The sequence below is a fragment of the Paralichthys olivaceus genome, chromosome 13 (genome assembly GCF_024713975.1).
Source record: "Paralichthys olivaceus isolate ysfri-2021 chromosome 13, ASM2471397v2, whole genome shotgun sequence".
NCBI lineage: Eukaryota > Metazoa > Chordata > Actinopteri > Pleuronectiformes > Paralichthyidae > Paralichthys > Paralichthys olivaceus.
The window spans coordinates 1,873,582-1,889,622 of NC_091105.1; the positions used below are offsets into that span (position 1 = coordinate 1,873,582).

The 16,041-nt window shown below is 44.2% G+C and overlaps 2 protein-coding genes across 3 annotated transcripts; both read right to left on the reverse strand.

Annotated features, from left to right (window-relative positions):
- rpz4 (rapunzel 4) lies at nt 1–9,698 on the reverse strand. Of its 2 annotated transcripts, none has more exons than XM_069537988.1 (3): nt 9,605–9,698; nt 2,274–2,337; nt 1–2,130 (listed from the first exon to the last, which is right to left on the reverse strand). In XM_069537988.1, exon 3 carries the CDS (start codon nt 2,102–2,104, stop codon nt 929–931), a length of 1,176 nt encoding a protein of 391 aa, XP_069394089.1. In that variant the 5' UTR covers nt 2,105–2,130; nt 2,274–2,337; nt 9,605–9,698; the 3' UTR covers nt 1–928. The 2 variants fall into 2 exon arrangements, with proteins under 2 accessions (XP_069394089.1, XP_019961141.1); XM_020105582.2 differs by lacking the exon at nt 9,605–9,698 and adding an exon at nt 5,773–5,953.
- On the reverse strand, nt 6,043–9,610 carry rpz5 (rapunzel 5). The gene is made up of 2 exons (XM_069537987.1): nt 9,098–9,610; nt 6,043–8,069 (listed from the first exon to the last, which is right to left on the reverse strand). Exon 2 carries the CDS (start codon nt 8,000–8,002, stop codon nt 6,821–6,823), a length of 1,182 nt encoding a protein of 393 aa, XP_069394088.1. The 5' UTR covers nt 8,003–8,069; nt 9,098–9,610; the 3' UTR covers nt 6,043–6,820.
- Nucleotides 9,699–16,041: the final 6,343 nt, after the last annotated feature.

Genomic DNA, 16,041 nt, shown 5'->3' on the forward strand with positions numbered 1-16,041 from the left:
TGATGAGTAACTTGAGTTTATTTGGAAGATTTCTTACATTCACTGCTGAACCAACAACATCTTGAACCTTAGACGACTGATATTCCCAAACACACGGAACGCAAATGGAAAGGAACTCTAAAGATCATAAAAACAACAGACAAAGGGAAAGTTCAATAACACAGAATAACTCTAAAACAAAGAGAACAGGTCAGTGATGTAAAGACGCAAAGAATACTTCTGCAGCGTCAGTGGTTAAAGGTACAGTGTGTAGAACTTAGTGATATCTAGTGTTTAAATTTCATGTTGCCAACAGTTCCCTCTCACCTAAATCTTACACACTGGACCTTTAAATCATACAGAGTTAGAAAAAAATTAAATCCCCAAAATCAAAATCGACACTGTAAACATCCAATTTATTCCCATAAAAAAGTAAATACTCTAAAAGTACAAAGTAAATGAAGTCAATATTGTTGAGCAGGTACCAGCAGGTACTGCTCTGTGTCACCGTCAGGAGCCATTTTCTTTCTTGGTTTGAGAAAACACGACTTTCAAAGATATCCGCCTGTAACAAAACAGCAAATCCTCCTGAACTTTATGATACTATATATATATATATACTATATATTTATACTGTCGAAAATACAATCGAGCTTTGTTCTAGTGTCCAAAAAGAGGACAACGCTGTTTTAGTTCTTTTGAGAAAGAAGCAAAACAGAAATGTGAAAAAGAAAAGGACTGTTGGTTTGTGGTGTTTGCACCCGATCGCTGCAAGAAACTAACAACAAACATTCTTAGAAAAGTAGAAAAGGTGAACTTAGAAAAGACAGAGAGGTGTTTTTAAGGCACATAGTGTGTAACATGAGAGGCAGCGGTATACCCAGTGAATACATCTGTGCAAACATGAAGCATAATTAGTGACTCGAGAGTTTTTTGAGCATCTGAAACTTTAAGCGGAGTGAACGCAGACGAAAAAGTTCTTGTGCTCCTCCCAGTAGTGTAGCTCGTCGCTGAAGCTCCAGGAGCAGGCCAGGTCCTTGCTGGTTTTCACCGTGTGGACCACGCAGTCGCCGGGTAACGTCTCGAACAGGAACTCAGCTACACCCTTCACCGTGACCTTCTTCTGACTCTGGATCAGCTGCTGGATGCGGCTCCCGTCCACAGGCTCAGACGAGGAGCTGTAGGACACCCAGACATTGAGTTTCTCATCCGATGAAGGGACCTGGAAGCGACTCTTCCCCGTTGGGCAGTGGAAATCCTTCTTGTTGGCGAACAGGCCCGAAGGCAACTTGAACACGCGCACGGACCAGCCGACCCAGTCGTACTTCTTCTTCAGTTTCTCTATGATAGCATCAGCTAACTCCTGGCTGGTCAAGTGGGACTGGTCTCTCACCAGCTGACGGGAATCCAGCTCGGCCTGTTTGGGGAAGCTGACGATGCAGTCTTCGATCACAGCGTTCATTTTACCTTGGACAGTGTTCATCTTCTCACCCCAGTCTTTCAGAAGTGCATCCTCCTCGTCGTATCCCTTCAGAGCGGCGTGGCCCAACAGAGCGATTAGTCCGATGCAGAAAAGCTTCTTTAGTCTGGCGCAGAAGTCCTCCACCGCCCGGCGACTTTTCCCCTCGTAGTTCAGGGTGATCTCCAGCACAGACTCCCCGGAGAAGTTATTTCCAGTCACAACGTTGTAGAGGGTGTTAAGGTTTTTGTCGCCCCCCGTCTTGGCAAAATGGTCCAGGAAAAGCTTCTTCTTGACTTCTCTGAACTTGGGTTTGGCGTTAAGGATGTCCATGTACTTCCTGAACTGGTTGGTGATGTTCTCCTCCAGTGAGAAATACGCAGTATCCACTCCGCTCTTCTTGATCTCGTCGTTGATCCGCTTAATCTCCTCAGACACCACCTCCAGACGCTCCCGAACTTTCTGAAACTGCTCCTTCATGAACGCGGCCTCTTTGCTCTCCACATTGTCCAGAGCCAGTTTGACGATCGGAGCGGCGATGGAGAAAACGGGGAAGAGGTCACCCGCGATACTGGCCACCACTTCGGCTCCTTGCTCGAACACCTCCATCACAGTCTCCACCATGTCCTTCCTCTCTGCTACAAGCTTCTGCAGCTGGTCTGCCATCTTCGCTGGTGTCGCTCAGGCTGATTCTGACGAGGAAAAACATCGACGTGGTTAGAAACAGACCGAACTGATCCTGTCAGTAAAATAAAACCTGGGATTCATAAAAAGAGGCGATAGGTGCCAGAAACAGTGACAGGAACAAATGTTGGGTTTTGCTGATTTTACTTACAGTTCTGTGGAAGTGTTGCTGGACTGTGGGCCGCTCGCCTGCTCCTCGCACCACACGGTACAAACTGATAAGGAGAGAGAGAAACCAGAGTGAGCTTCAGAGCCGGCTGCTGGTCACACCCAGCGAGCGATGAGTCAACAATGAGAAGGGAATTCAGCAGTGACGGAAGAGCAGTGTGGGTTTAACTGTTACGTCACTCTGGAAGTTTAAAGTTTGTATTTTAAACACTGTGAGAAACAAAGCAGAATTAATTTATCTGAGTAAACTATGACTTCAACACCAAGCCTGACCAGGACTACTACTACTATTACATTATATGGTCAAATAATAAACTGTGAAATATGAAATGATGTCAACGAGAAACATTCTCGTGTAAAGGAAATAGTTTAACATCTTGGGAAATTTATTCTGTTACTCACCTAGATTGCAAGCTAGGTGAACTTCACCTACTAGCACGTGTAAAGCTAATTTTATGTTGCTTATTTTATAAAAACAAACTTGAGCATGGCCTCGTACACATAACCAGCTGTGAAATCTGAAATGCTTGTTCATCCCAACTCTTTTTCCTTAAAATGACAAACTATTCCTTTAACTTTGAGCCAAACCGACCGTGAGACCAGACTGAAGTCGAGGAGCTGGACCTTGAGTCTGGGTTGTTTTGTTAAACAGTTGTTATTCTGTCTGTAAATCTACTGCACCAGGAAAGTCAATTCACTTATCGTAGTAACGACGCATAAATCATTAAAGTATTCAGTCATGCTCGGCGATGACAGTCACTTCCTGTCCTGCACTTTGCCACCTTAAACACAAGATGTCCACTTGAGTTAATGGAATACAGACGTCTCCTCCTCGAACGCCACACTGACGGGAGGAACGGATGATGTAACGGGCATGTTCAGACTTGTCCTTCGACAAAAACGTGTTTTATGGGTGGAATTAATGACATTCTGGTACAAATCTGTTGGTACAGACAGTCGCCGGCCTCACACAGTCAGATCAGATTACACTGTTTATGCAGCAACCTCGTCACGAGTTAATGTTTTGTTCAGGTTTCTGGGTTTCGTGTCCATTTCTAATCTGCGGCTGAGGCAGAGGCTGCGGCAGCACAGTTCTCCGCCTCAGTCGATATGAAGGCAGCGGGCGTGGGAAGTGATAAAGTGGAACGAGGTGAAACTTGCTGGGCAAGGGTGCGTTTTCCAGTGGAACTCAGCAAGTTACCACGGCAACAAGACAATGGAAAGTAATCTGTCAGCTGTTGAGGTCCGCTCGGTCCCGGGGGGGGGGGGGGGGTTCATCTGGCTACGCTGCAGGAGATTGCAGGGAGAAGATAACACCTCTTCCCTCAGTCTGAATCATCGCACACGTCTGCAGCCGTGACAAATACCTATAACTGTGATTACATTTCAGCCTCAGACCAAAGAGGTATTATCTTACGTCTAACAATTAGACAAACAGTTTGATATCTTACAGGTGATGCACGTACTCATTACATTGCTCTTGTGACCGAACAGTTAAAGCTCAGTTTATAACCTGGCTCAGTCGACAACATCTGTCAACACCCAACCTCAAAAGTAAAGAAACTCACATAGTGACTGTTTGTTGATTCAGAGCAGTGACTCAACACCCAACCTCAAAAAACAGCATCAGCTGAATTTAACATGCATTCTGTGTCGAACAGACAATATCCAGTATGTTATTCAATGAGCTTTAGAGGAGCTGCCAGGTTTTTAACTTTCAACATAGCCAGGCTAGCAGTTCCCCCCTGCTTCCAGTCTTTATGCTAAGCTACAGATGCATCTTCATAGAGACTTGTCATGTAACTGAAATAAAATAAAAAGTTTTACCCAAAATGTTGAACTACATCTTTAAATGATTTGAACATCAACAGCTGAGATCTAAAATTAGAGCGAGCAATATTTGTGAGATAAAATATGTAATGTTTGAATCATTTCCTCGTAGGTTTGAGAACAGACACAACAAAGTACATGAGAATCCATTCGGATGTCAGAGCACTGACAGTTACTGCATCTTATTTGATTTGACTGTGATAAAGATTCCTGTTTTCCACTGATCTGTTCTCTCTCTCATTCTCTCTGGGGTTGTGTAGCTGCAGTCTAAGTGCATGTGAGGCACCTTCACACAGTTAATTCAGAAGTGCTCCGAGAAATCACATTTTCAGAGACAACGAACAAAGCAGGCAGCACAGAATTTCTCTTATATGTCCACTCATGTTCAGACACATACAGTGGTGGAAATACACCTAATACTGTAAAAAGTACCTAATGTTTATTCACCATGAGAAGACCAATTGCAGATTAAAAATACATATTATAATCCCATAAAAAACTAACTATATTTAAAGATTAAACCATTTCCGATAAAGCAAATGTCCAGATACAAAAAAACTTTAATTCCCCTCTAGTTCATCTCTTTTAAATAACTGTGAGATTGTATTTCCCAAAGATGGAAACGTGTCATCATTCATAAAAATGCAATCAATAAAAAGGGGAATACAAAGTCTGTATCAAAACCTATTTATAAGTAATTCCACCTCAGCTGCAACAGAAAATGAAACATCTGTATTTACACATATACAATATAATCACATATCATTCAGAGTACCTTTACTTAGCAGTACCTTTATATTTTATGTCCATGTTGCTGATAAAACTTTTGTACTTTTAAATTAGTGACATTTAGAACAAAGTACTTCTACTTGTATTTGAGTGTCGAAATGATCAGAAACTGATAAAATACCAGTGACTGAAGGATCTGGAACTGTTTATATGTCAGTTTATGAAATGCAATGATCTCAACGACTCTACTTCCTCTCACAGCTTTATGATAAAACCAAGATAGAACCAAAAACAGATAAATTCTTGATGTCGTTTGTTTCTGGAGAGATGAGAATCAGTTGGTGTTTAATGTCCCGGATCTTCCTGCGTCCCTCCCCCGAGTCAGCTGACTCCCCCCGAGCCACAGACCGACCTCCTCCACTGTTAATGCTCTGTTAATGGAGAACATATCGATCCCACAGACTACAGGGCCTCTAATTGTATCATCTCTCACAGCATGAGGACGGAGAAGCAAACAAACATGGCAGGTTAACACCACAGAACGAGCTTTTGGTTACAAGCACGTGGATGACGCCTCTTTAAAGAAGTTTGACGCTTCCTGGAAAAAGTGAAGCGGAGCTGGCAACCAACGCCCAAAACTGGAGACACTTTGTGTTCAAACTGCGTTAAAAACGTGCAGATTCATCCAAATCACCTGCTTCACTTTATTACACCAAGCTGCGTTTGTGAGGTGTGTGCGCGTGTTGGAGAGGTTGAGGAGCAGCGCCGTGCGTAAAAGTGGAAAAACGCACGGTTATGTAACGAGAAACTTTTGAAAGGTGGATGAAACTGAAGCGAACATTTCCCTCTAACGTGTCCCCTCGGTCCCTCACAGTTAGTCTACACGTCCCCGTCCACTCTGAGAGGTTTAGAAATGAACTCACCTTGAAGAGTTTGCGGAAGAACTACAGACTTCCAGAGTGTTTGTCTTCCTATTGGTCACGTGGCTCTCACGTTACAGAGCAGAGTCACACCCAGTCACAGAAACACACACACAAAAAAAAAAAGTTGGGCGGTGGAGGAAAAAGTTGTGTGAGCCTCCTTCCTCATTCATACCGAGGAACCTCCACCCTTTTGATAAACACTGAGAACATGCTGCTCCAAAAACTGCTTTTTTTTTAAAATATCCGAGTAATGACCAGTGATGACAGAAACATTCTTATTTGTTGTTTATTACAAATTAAAGTGAAATATACACAAGTGTCTCGGTAAAGATTGTAGACTAAAGATTTTAGAAGTTTCCCCCGCAGCACTTTATTGCACCAAAAGCAGCAAAAGAAATGATTGGATATTTGGATATAAGATATCTAGGAGTGGTCACTCGTGTGATACACCTGGAGATGGATCGAAAGATAAGGGTTCCTTAGATATATCAGCTAGCAGACTAACATCGTCATATTGCCCACCCCTGCTCATATCTAATCTTTATAGGTTTCATAACACTTAAACGTAGGGTTGGTTTCTTGAATATTGAAACCTACCTCACGTGCCAAGAGCCATCAATTAATTAAAAAAAAGCTAGCACGACAGGACGGATCATTTCATTTTGTTAGTCACGATTTGCTGGCGTACCTGTCTGTCACTAACCAACCGGCTGCCCCGCTGCCCTCAGCCGGAGAGACATACACCACTGAAGCAGAGACGATAGCCAGAAGTTAGCGAGCGAGTCACGGAAAAGACGGCTTACGGTTATGTTTTACAGAATAAACTTCACATTTCTATAACCCCCCTAAAGCTGCTGCTTCATCAAGCAGACGGAAGATTTACTCTGTTTGTAAAAGAATAGATTTCAGGTGAGCAGACAGAGCAGAATATGCATCAACACAGACGATATTTACGGAAAGATTTCTTTATCTGATGGAGATATTTCCAGACATTCATGAATGTATTTGTAGGTTGATTCTTCGTGGGAGCAGCTACAGTTTATGTAGCCTACTCAGGGTGGATACACAGGTAGGCTCTCTTGTCTTTTACAAAGTAGTAACAATCCTCATGGAAGTTGTTGGTCTCCACCACCTGCTTGTAATGGCTGACAGCGTGCACCAGGCAGTTGGGGAAGCTCTTGCGCAAAGACAGAGCCACCTTCATCATGTTCCCCTTCAGCTTCTGCGCCTCCAGCTGCTCCTGGATCTGTTTCTTGTTGATGGGCTTGGGGTCGACGCAGAAGGAGACCACCACTTTGAGCCTGTTCTTGGTCAAAACATCAAACCAGTTGGCGCCTCCGCTCCCGTGGTACTTCTTTCCTGCCAGCCAGTTGAAGAAGAAAATGCGCTCCTTGTCGCTGAAGGCCCTGATGGACCAGTTCACCCAGTCGTATTTCTTCACAAGTGAATCCAGGAGGGATTTGGTAAAGTTGGCGTCAATGGTGCCGGAATTCTCCTGAAGCAGGTGCTCCATGTCCACCTTGGCTTGCTCTGCAAAGTTCTCTGTACAGTCATCCACTGCGGCTTTCATTCGGTTCTCCACTTCCTCCATGCGTCCCTGCCACTTCTTCACCATGTCCTCGCCCACTGCTCCTTCCTTGAGGGCAGCATGGCCCATGACGGCGATAATACCTACAACAAAAAGCTTCTTCAGACGGGCACAGAAATCCTCCACTGCTCGTCTGCTTCTCTGCTCTATGGTGACTACTGTTTCCAGCATAGGGTCTCCTGAAGTGTTCTCCCCAGTGACGGAATTGTAGAGTGCGTCCAAGTTCAAGTCGCCATCTGTGTTCTCGTAATGGCTGAGGAACTTCTGCATCTTCTTCTCCCGGAACTTCGGCTTGGCGTTGACGAAGTCTTGGAACTTTTCATACTGGCTGAGCATCTGTGCCTCTCGATCAAAGTTCTGCTTGTTCATTGACGTCTTCTGCAGCTCCAGGGCAATTTTATCGATCTCATCTTGGATTCCTTCGAGTTGCTGGTTGACGATTTCGAATTGTTGGGTCAGGTAGCGAGCCTCCTTGCCATCCGGGTTGCTGAGAAGCTCGGCTGAAGCCACGAACACTGCCTCCAGCACGGGATGAAGCTGACCCACAGTTGAAGCGAGCACCTCGGAGGCTTGCCCCATGATCTCCACACCTTTCTCAATCTTGTCCCTGTTCTGGACGAGCCAATCTGCCACACTGTTCATCTTTGTATTGTGTATCTCACCCTAACTAAGCTAATAAGTTTTCCACAGCCAGAGACCTTGGTGGTGCCTGAAAGGAGAAGAAACACGACACCCTTGTAAAGTTCATTATGGCGTGACTTTATGGCATTTCACAGAAAATATGGCTCTTTTTTTGGTTTGGTTAGATTTGGCAAAGCAAATGCAATCAGCTGATATGAAGTCGTTCTTTTCCCACAGGACATTTTCCCGACAAACAAAATCCTACAATGGAGCCAACTGCAGGTCATGTCAGCACATGTAGGCATCAAGTTGCATGCCGCACCCTCGGAGCCTCAGTTAATGACAGGGACTCGTTTTTTTAGTCTTGGTGGCATTGACTAAATAAAAAAGGAGCTCATGAAGATATACAAACAAGGCAAATATGGATGGCAGCTCAAAACAAATATCAAACATGGTGTGTGTACTCGTGAATTATGACGTGAGGTCTTGTGCAACGTTGCAGTACTGGCCCTCTGGGGTGTCATTATTTCACTGGTCTAACAATAGCAAAGACCCAAAACTAACACAGATGTTCACAACATGGGAAAAAGGAGGGGATTTACGTTGGTGACGGTAATATAGTATCTGGCGTAAAATATGATCTAACTCGTTTCTCGTTTCTCGTTCCCTGGAGTCCATATCCAGTTGAGAAAAAGGCACACCCAGGGCTGAGAAGAAAATCCCCACCACTGCACTTGTTCAATAACGCAATCGCACTTCCGTCCTCACTGCAGCCTCAATGTAATTAAAACTATTTTGGAAATATTACGTTTTTTAAAGGTTTCTGTCAAAGAAACAAATACCGGTTTATTTTTTTAACCACAGAACACAGGCCCACCAGTAATTGCTGCAGTGATGAGATCAGTGGTGTCATTTTACAGTTTACTAATTAGATTTACTTAATTCAGTCACATGTCATCAGTGTGTTTTCTTTTTTACACATGTGAACCAGCTGATGAAAATAACACTTAACGGCACAATTTAAACATTTGAGGTGTAATTACACAAACACACTGAAATCCCATTCTGAAAAAAAAAAAAAAATCTGATAAATAACATTGAAAGAAAAATACTTACTGAGTAATTATCTTGCTTTGTGCTCGGAAATATCTTCTAAAGTTTGTCCTCTTTTAACACAAAAAGTAAAATACCTTTTTGTGAGAGCAGAAGAGAAAAAAGGCGAGTCCCACACAAACAGTTGATCAAACACTTCTCTCCTTTTTTCACCCTGATATGCTTTGCTACGGAGCTCGAGAGCTTTAATGGAGACCACGTACGTGCGTCTGCAACAAAACCACATCCCCCAGAGGACTCATCTCCACCTCTGACATTTCACTGGAATCGAGGCCATTTCTCAACAGCTGGGGATTCAAACTTTCATGGAAATATTAAATGTAAAATCAATGGATAGAATAAAGGTCAAGTTCAAGAAAAGAGAAAAAGCTGAACAAACGAAACTAATTTAATTCCTTTTTCTTTCTTTCCGTCTCTCTTTCTGTGGAACATTATAAATGATGATGGATTGGTGAAGTAGATGATGGGGATGCAGAATCAAGAATTAGAGCAAAAGAAGAAGAAACTCACCTTTCTAGTTAAATATCCAGTGGGATAGAGTCCAGTTATCCAGTAGTCCAGCTGTGCCTGTGAGCACCAGCCTCTTTGGGATGTATATATAGACTCTCTCCCTCTCTCTCTCTACCTCTCTCTCTCTCTCTCTCTCCCTCTCTCTCTCTCTCTCTCTCTCTCTCTCTCTCTCTCTCTCTCTCTCCCTCTCCCTCACTCCCTCCTAGTATCTGTCTGTCTCTCTCTCGTCACTCCCCCTTTTGGAACTCCTCCATCCCGTTCCAGCATTCCTCAGAAACCCACTCAGAGGGATGAGGGGCCGGCACTGACACAGATAACATCCTGTAAACACTCCCCATGCAGGGACACCATGCACCCTGGGAAAAAAAAAAAACTGTTGCTGGTTTCTGTGCATGCATGCATGTGTGTGTGTGTGTGTTTGAGAAAGAGAGACAAAGAGAGTGAGAGTAAAAAGGAGACCAGTCACAGTGGGGCTCAGCAAAGTGGCCCATCCGGACAAAACCCCTCTTGTTGTGGCTTGAACGAGGTTCCTATGGCGACTGCACCGGTTCCTCCGACTGTGGCATGAGACGTGCGTGGGCCAAAACAGCAGAACTCAGCTCCCTGTGTTTGCAGCATGTCAGCACCCAAAATAACAAAATAAAGAATATAACAAGCAGGATGGTTCAAGGCTGAAAAACACTTTCAATCAGTGACGGAAAGCGATTGGTTGCTGGAGCCGAGCGTTGCAAACAGGGATGACATTTCCCCCTGCAGGGGCAGAACTCACAGAATCCGTCCGTCACAGTCTGAAAGACGGTCTGTGTTTCCGAGCACACGCCATGGCAGCGCGTTCGTGGCCTTTGTTGCTTTATGAGGCTGCGACACACACAGCTCGATGTCACTGTCAGGAACAGGAAGAGGAGGGAAGGATGTCTGCAGTGAGTTGATGCTGGTCGAGAGAGGAAGGTTTGGCGAGCACGTCAAACGCCACCGCCTTGCTCCTGTGTCGTCCCACTGTCAGATCTCACACTTAACGCACCATCAGAAAGCAGAGACATCAGCTTTCGCAGGGACTCAACAGTATGTGGCGTGATGGGTGGTACATGCTGATGGTGGGACACACACACACACACACACACACACACACACTGGTGAGGCCTGAGCTGGACGACCTCACTTGCTCTCTCCGAGTGTTGTGCCGGGTGTTAGACAAAAACCTTCTAAAGAGCTGAATTTATTCTGGCAAAGAAAACAATTTGCCAAACACTCACATGCAGCATTTCAACATTTGGAGCCAGAGACGACGGCCTGTTTGAGAGGCTCTGGCTGCAGCTCCGATGGAAAGTGTCGGATTTGTAGAGAAGCTTTGGCTTTGTTGTTTGTGGTTGTGTGGGCTCACAAGGTGGAAACATGGGTATTTGAGATAATGACAGCCAGCTGAGGGGAGACGGGCAGGAAGCTCCGTGTGCATTTGAGCCGAACATGTGAGAAAAGCTAACTGCAGGGAGTCTCTTTCATGATTCATAATCAGGGGTCGTTTCATGTTCATTTCTTAATGCTGTTTAAAAGTAACTGAGCGAGTAAAGATCTGCTGCTGAATCAGTTGCGGTTGTGACCGACGTCTCTTATGTGGAGTCCCACTGGTCACCTGTTCATTCAAAGGTTTAATATTCAACATGTGTGAAAATCACATTAAAGTTGACACTGCACTTCGTTGGGCCCTCAACAATAAACATGTCAAATGTGACGCTGATAAAATGAGCTGTTCTCAAGATTTCTTGAGACACTAATTTTTACCCTGGAGCAGATTTGATCCCACAAATATATAAATACATGCAGTTGCTGCATCATAACAAAGATATGAAATCTATTTTTTATTCATTTGTGCTGATTCATATAAACAAAACTTAAAAATTAAAAATCACAAGGCTGCTTTCTTTCTTTTTCTTTCTTCATACATTTATTACATTTTTCATTCTGTTTTCACTGATTAAAATAAACCTGGTGATAAGATCCAGTCCCAGAGTCTCTCTTGTTTGTCTGGATGAATGATAAATGACTTCCTCGTCAAAGGAAGCTATACTGACCACGTTTTATCTTTTTGACCTTGTCCGTTTCCTCCTCGCCACAAGATGTCTCCTCGGCTCACGTAAGATAAAAGCCCCCGGTGGCTCGTCACACGGCAGAAGATACACAGTGTTTTCTGGAAACCGGGGGTTGGTGGTGTTTGAGGACATCAACACAATATCCCAGGGAGCATTAGAGAGAGATGAACGATCACGAGACAGAAACTCACACAGGCAGATAAAGACGCTAAGCCTGAAATACAAGGCTTCATTTTTGGCCGAGCTTAAAACAGAGCTCTGCAAAATGTTAATGACCTGCTTAAACCCGGAGTCGGTGCCAACTTATCGTGCTTACTGTTGCACAAACTGCACAACTGAATTGGTTTTGTGAGCTGTTATGAGTACGACATGCCCACTGACAGCTTCTCTCATGTCCTGTACATCCACACAGCATCAGAGGATTGCTTCATGACTAGAAAGTCGTTTGCGGTAAAGGTGGGATTTAGCAGCCGTCATGCCGGATTTGGCAAACTCCCGTGGGAAAGCAACTGTGGGCGGGACTGACGTGTCTGGTGGATTCACCTGAGCTGTGAAAACGAAACCAGGCTCCCGGCGTAAAGGAAACTTAGATTGTGAGATGTCGCCAGGGGCAGAAAGAAAGTTGGCCCTTGTCCAGATTATTAACATTTCCCTTGAAAGTGCAGGTATTTAAATGGGAGGAGAGGATTTATATTTAAATGTGCAAAAGCAGAGAACGCTGACGAGCTGCTGAGGTGTAAACTGCTGAACTAGCATCTGTCCACTGTGTGATTTAAAATCTCATTACCAGCTGGCATTGAGAAAAAGAATCCATATAAAACCATAAGTCGTGATAGAGTGTGAGGGAAATGTTACATGTTGATCAAGCAGAATGTACTCATGTTCATTTCCTCTATGATTGAGCGTGATTGAATCTTTACAATGCGACCTCGATGATGCTGAATCCTGTGAAACTGATTGAATCTTGACCTGAGTGCCTCAACTAAGGCATCGTTGCCCAGAAGATCCGGACCTTTAGCTCAGAAACAACCTCAACCAGAGCAACGAGCCAAATGTATAAAGAGAGAGAACAGCTTCCCATCGGCGTGCGTATTACAAACTAACCTCTGAGCATTAAAGTGCCACGTTCCTCGTTGTCAGAGTGGGATTTGCAGAATTGTCAAACTGTCGTTCACTTCTGCTCATTGCAAATATTTCGTGACTACAAGTTTGATGAATGTAAATTCTGCAGCATGCTGACATAAAAAAGTGACGATAAATCTTTAATTCAATATCGGCATCAAACCAACAGGAAACAACGTGAATGAATGAGAGAAGAAAAGAAGAATGAACTTCTGAACTCTGCTCACACCTGGACTCTGGACGGGATGTGTCAGGATCCACGAGTCAGAGTCGAGGCCTCAAATCTCCAGGTTTTAAATCATTCAGGGAGAAACTGGAGGAGTCTTTACCAACCCTGCTGGCTGGCTGCAGTTCAGGTCATAAACTCTGCCTCATCCATGTTAGCAGATGAGACATGGGTCACAAGTTCGTGCTTATATTTCTAGTAAGTTTGGTGTAAATTATTGGATGTTAGCTGAGAGTGACTCGTGTCGAACATTTCCACTTTAAAATCTGATTATTGCAGCTTCAACTTCACCGTCGCTTCTCTGACCGGGAAAAAAAACATTTCAGTCTCAACACCAAGACTGAAATTTCAGCTCTGTCGCTTCCTCTTCGTCTCTAAATTTGTCCTTTGTGAAATGTTTCGAGATGATGTCAGCAGATGTTTTGTCACAGGAACGCCTCATGGTTTTGGTTTGAAGGTGTTTTCAGTCTGGGTTTCCCGCTCTGCCCGCCAGATGTTTCCGGGTCACAGTGAACCGGGCGTTCAGCGACACACTAGAGGAGAGGGCAGGGACGGATGGAGAGTATCATGGGCAGTTTTGTGGAAACTAAAAGTGACAGAGCTGCTATCAGCTCCTCGTTGATGATCTTATCTTATGCCATAACTTGAGCAGTGGGTATAAAGTCCCAATGAGATCATGTTTTACCTTGATTCATTTTAAAAGCAGAGAAATCTACATTATTATTGATTATCTCCCCCAAAAGAAAAACTTCCTTATCATCATTAATCTCCTTTTATTTCACCTCTTATTAGATTCACAGTGTCATGATCCACCTTTTGTCACTAATCGCCTCCTCGCCCTCTTTTTATTGAGCTGCCGTGAACAGTTTCCTCGTGATCCACAACACAGCCGAACTTTGACCGGTCTGAGTCACGCACCAACGATCTGTATGCACAACAGGGACTCCAGCAGCCCAGAGGCCGACCGTCGGCCTCGGCACGAGCCCATCTGTCACTCAAGAGGATCGATATTAACTCCAGTTAGATCTGAGGAAACAGAAAAAGGTTCGGAGGCTGGGAGGAGGGGGCTTATTGATCGCAGGCAAATTCACCCCCGTGTCCGTCTCTGCCCTTACACCAGTGAGTCAAACCACCTTCAAGCTCCACGTCAATTGGAAACCCAATTACTCATGCTGGCAGACATTTTGGTTTAATCTTATTCTTGTCCGAGGAAGACGTCTTGTGCCGAGCACGACGACAAATAAGCAAACACAACAAAACACAAAAGCATGAACATCTGATGGGAAAGTTGAGAATCTAAAATCAGGCTTGTCTCTGACAGGACGGATGCCAGTGGCGGATCTAGGATTTTTCTCAGGGGCCATAAAGGGGCCACAATTTACACAGAGGGGCCAATTATATGACCAACATCAATAAACAATGCTTGATTCAGTGAGGTTCAAAAACACTCAGAAAATATGAATTATTAACACATTATCATTCATTGTTATTGTTGTTTGTAAGCGAGTAGTTAAAAAGTACTGACAGGACAGGGCCACTGTTATCTTCTAATTCTATCTGAGACGCACTAACTAACTATTTTTTGTTTCTTTTAATTTTATTGGTTGGCTTTAATTTGTTCACCTCAACATCAGAACACATGTACCTTAACATGTGGAGAATTCCGGGACCGAAAGAGACGATAATGCAGAGGACGGAGTGTGTTTTAAAGAGCAGATCAATACAGCACTTACCAGTGTATTTCACAACAAACAGCTGGGGGTCTATGACTATGACTGTGTGTGTGTGTGTGTGTGTGTGTGTGTGGGGCGTACCTCCCTAAATGTTCACCGTCGGCCTCCGCCCAAAATTACAGCCTCACAAAACCACACGGTGTTAGTCACAGAGGACTCCTACACAAAAAAGTCAAATCAAGAAAAAGCCACATCTGATTCAGACACCAGTCCCGACGCTGAATTAAAAACTATATCAACACAAACAGTTCCTGGTGACGAAGCCACAAGTTTGAGCACGACCTCTCAATTTGATCACCTTTATTTCAAGTGCATTGATATTCAGATCTAACATTCCACTGCTGCATGTGTGTGTGTCACAGCAGAACCAAAGAACCCGACCGATGCCGGAACATCATGCTTCAACTCAAACCAACAGAGAACGGTTCACGAGGGGCGTTAGAGCTCTGCAGCCGTGTCCGACCTCGATCTGACGAAGCTCCTGTCGACCGGAACATCTCATGTCACAGCCGCTGAGCTGAGACACAGCTAATGTTGATGACTTTATCTCCATGGCAACAATGAAGTTAAATCCCATCAAGCTAAACAATCATCTCAGTTTGATCTGCTGCTGAGGAGCTAAATCTGAGGAGTCTAACAAACGTAAGTTTATGTTGTTACAGCAACTTGTGTCAGGTGAAACATGATAAATCTGATCCTGGGTCTGAACCTCTCGGCGCGTTGCTGCTCCTCTGAGGAGTCGGTGCAGATTGTGAGTGTAAGCACCGGAGCTGTGTGACGTGGCACTTCCTGGTTCTCTCTTTCTCACGCTGTTACACATTCCCTTGTGGTCATTACGCACAACTTCACTTAACCCCCCCCCCATCATGTTCATGTTGCACAACCAGACGCATTAATGGCTGTTACTGATGAAGCCAAAGAAAAGGGGATTTTATTTTTTTTTTGCACTTAATGATTTCCAGTTTCTTTTAATACACAACAGCATTCCTGGAGTTATTCACCAGATTGAAACCAACAACATAAGATAAATCCACGATGCCCTGATCGCAACAATATGTGCCAAGTGTTCGTCCTTTCTTTTGCAGGAGTTGTTGTGTTTCTCAGACTTTTGTCCAAACAAAGAACGACAGGATGAGAGAAGCCAGACAGAGAGGTAGAGAGCTGCAGATGACAAACGAGGAGAGACAGATGGATGCAGCAGAGACGCAGAGTCATGTTAGTGAAGGTCAGAGATAAACAAGGAGAAACATTAATATTCTGAGACTCTTC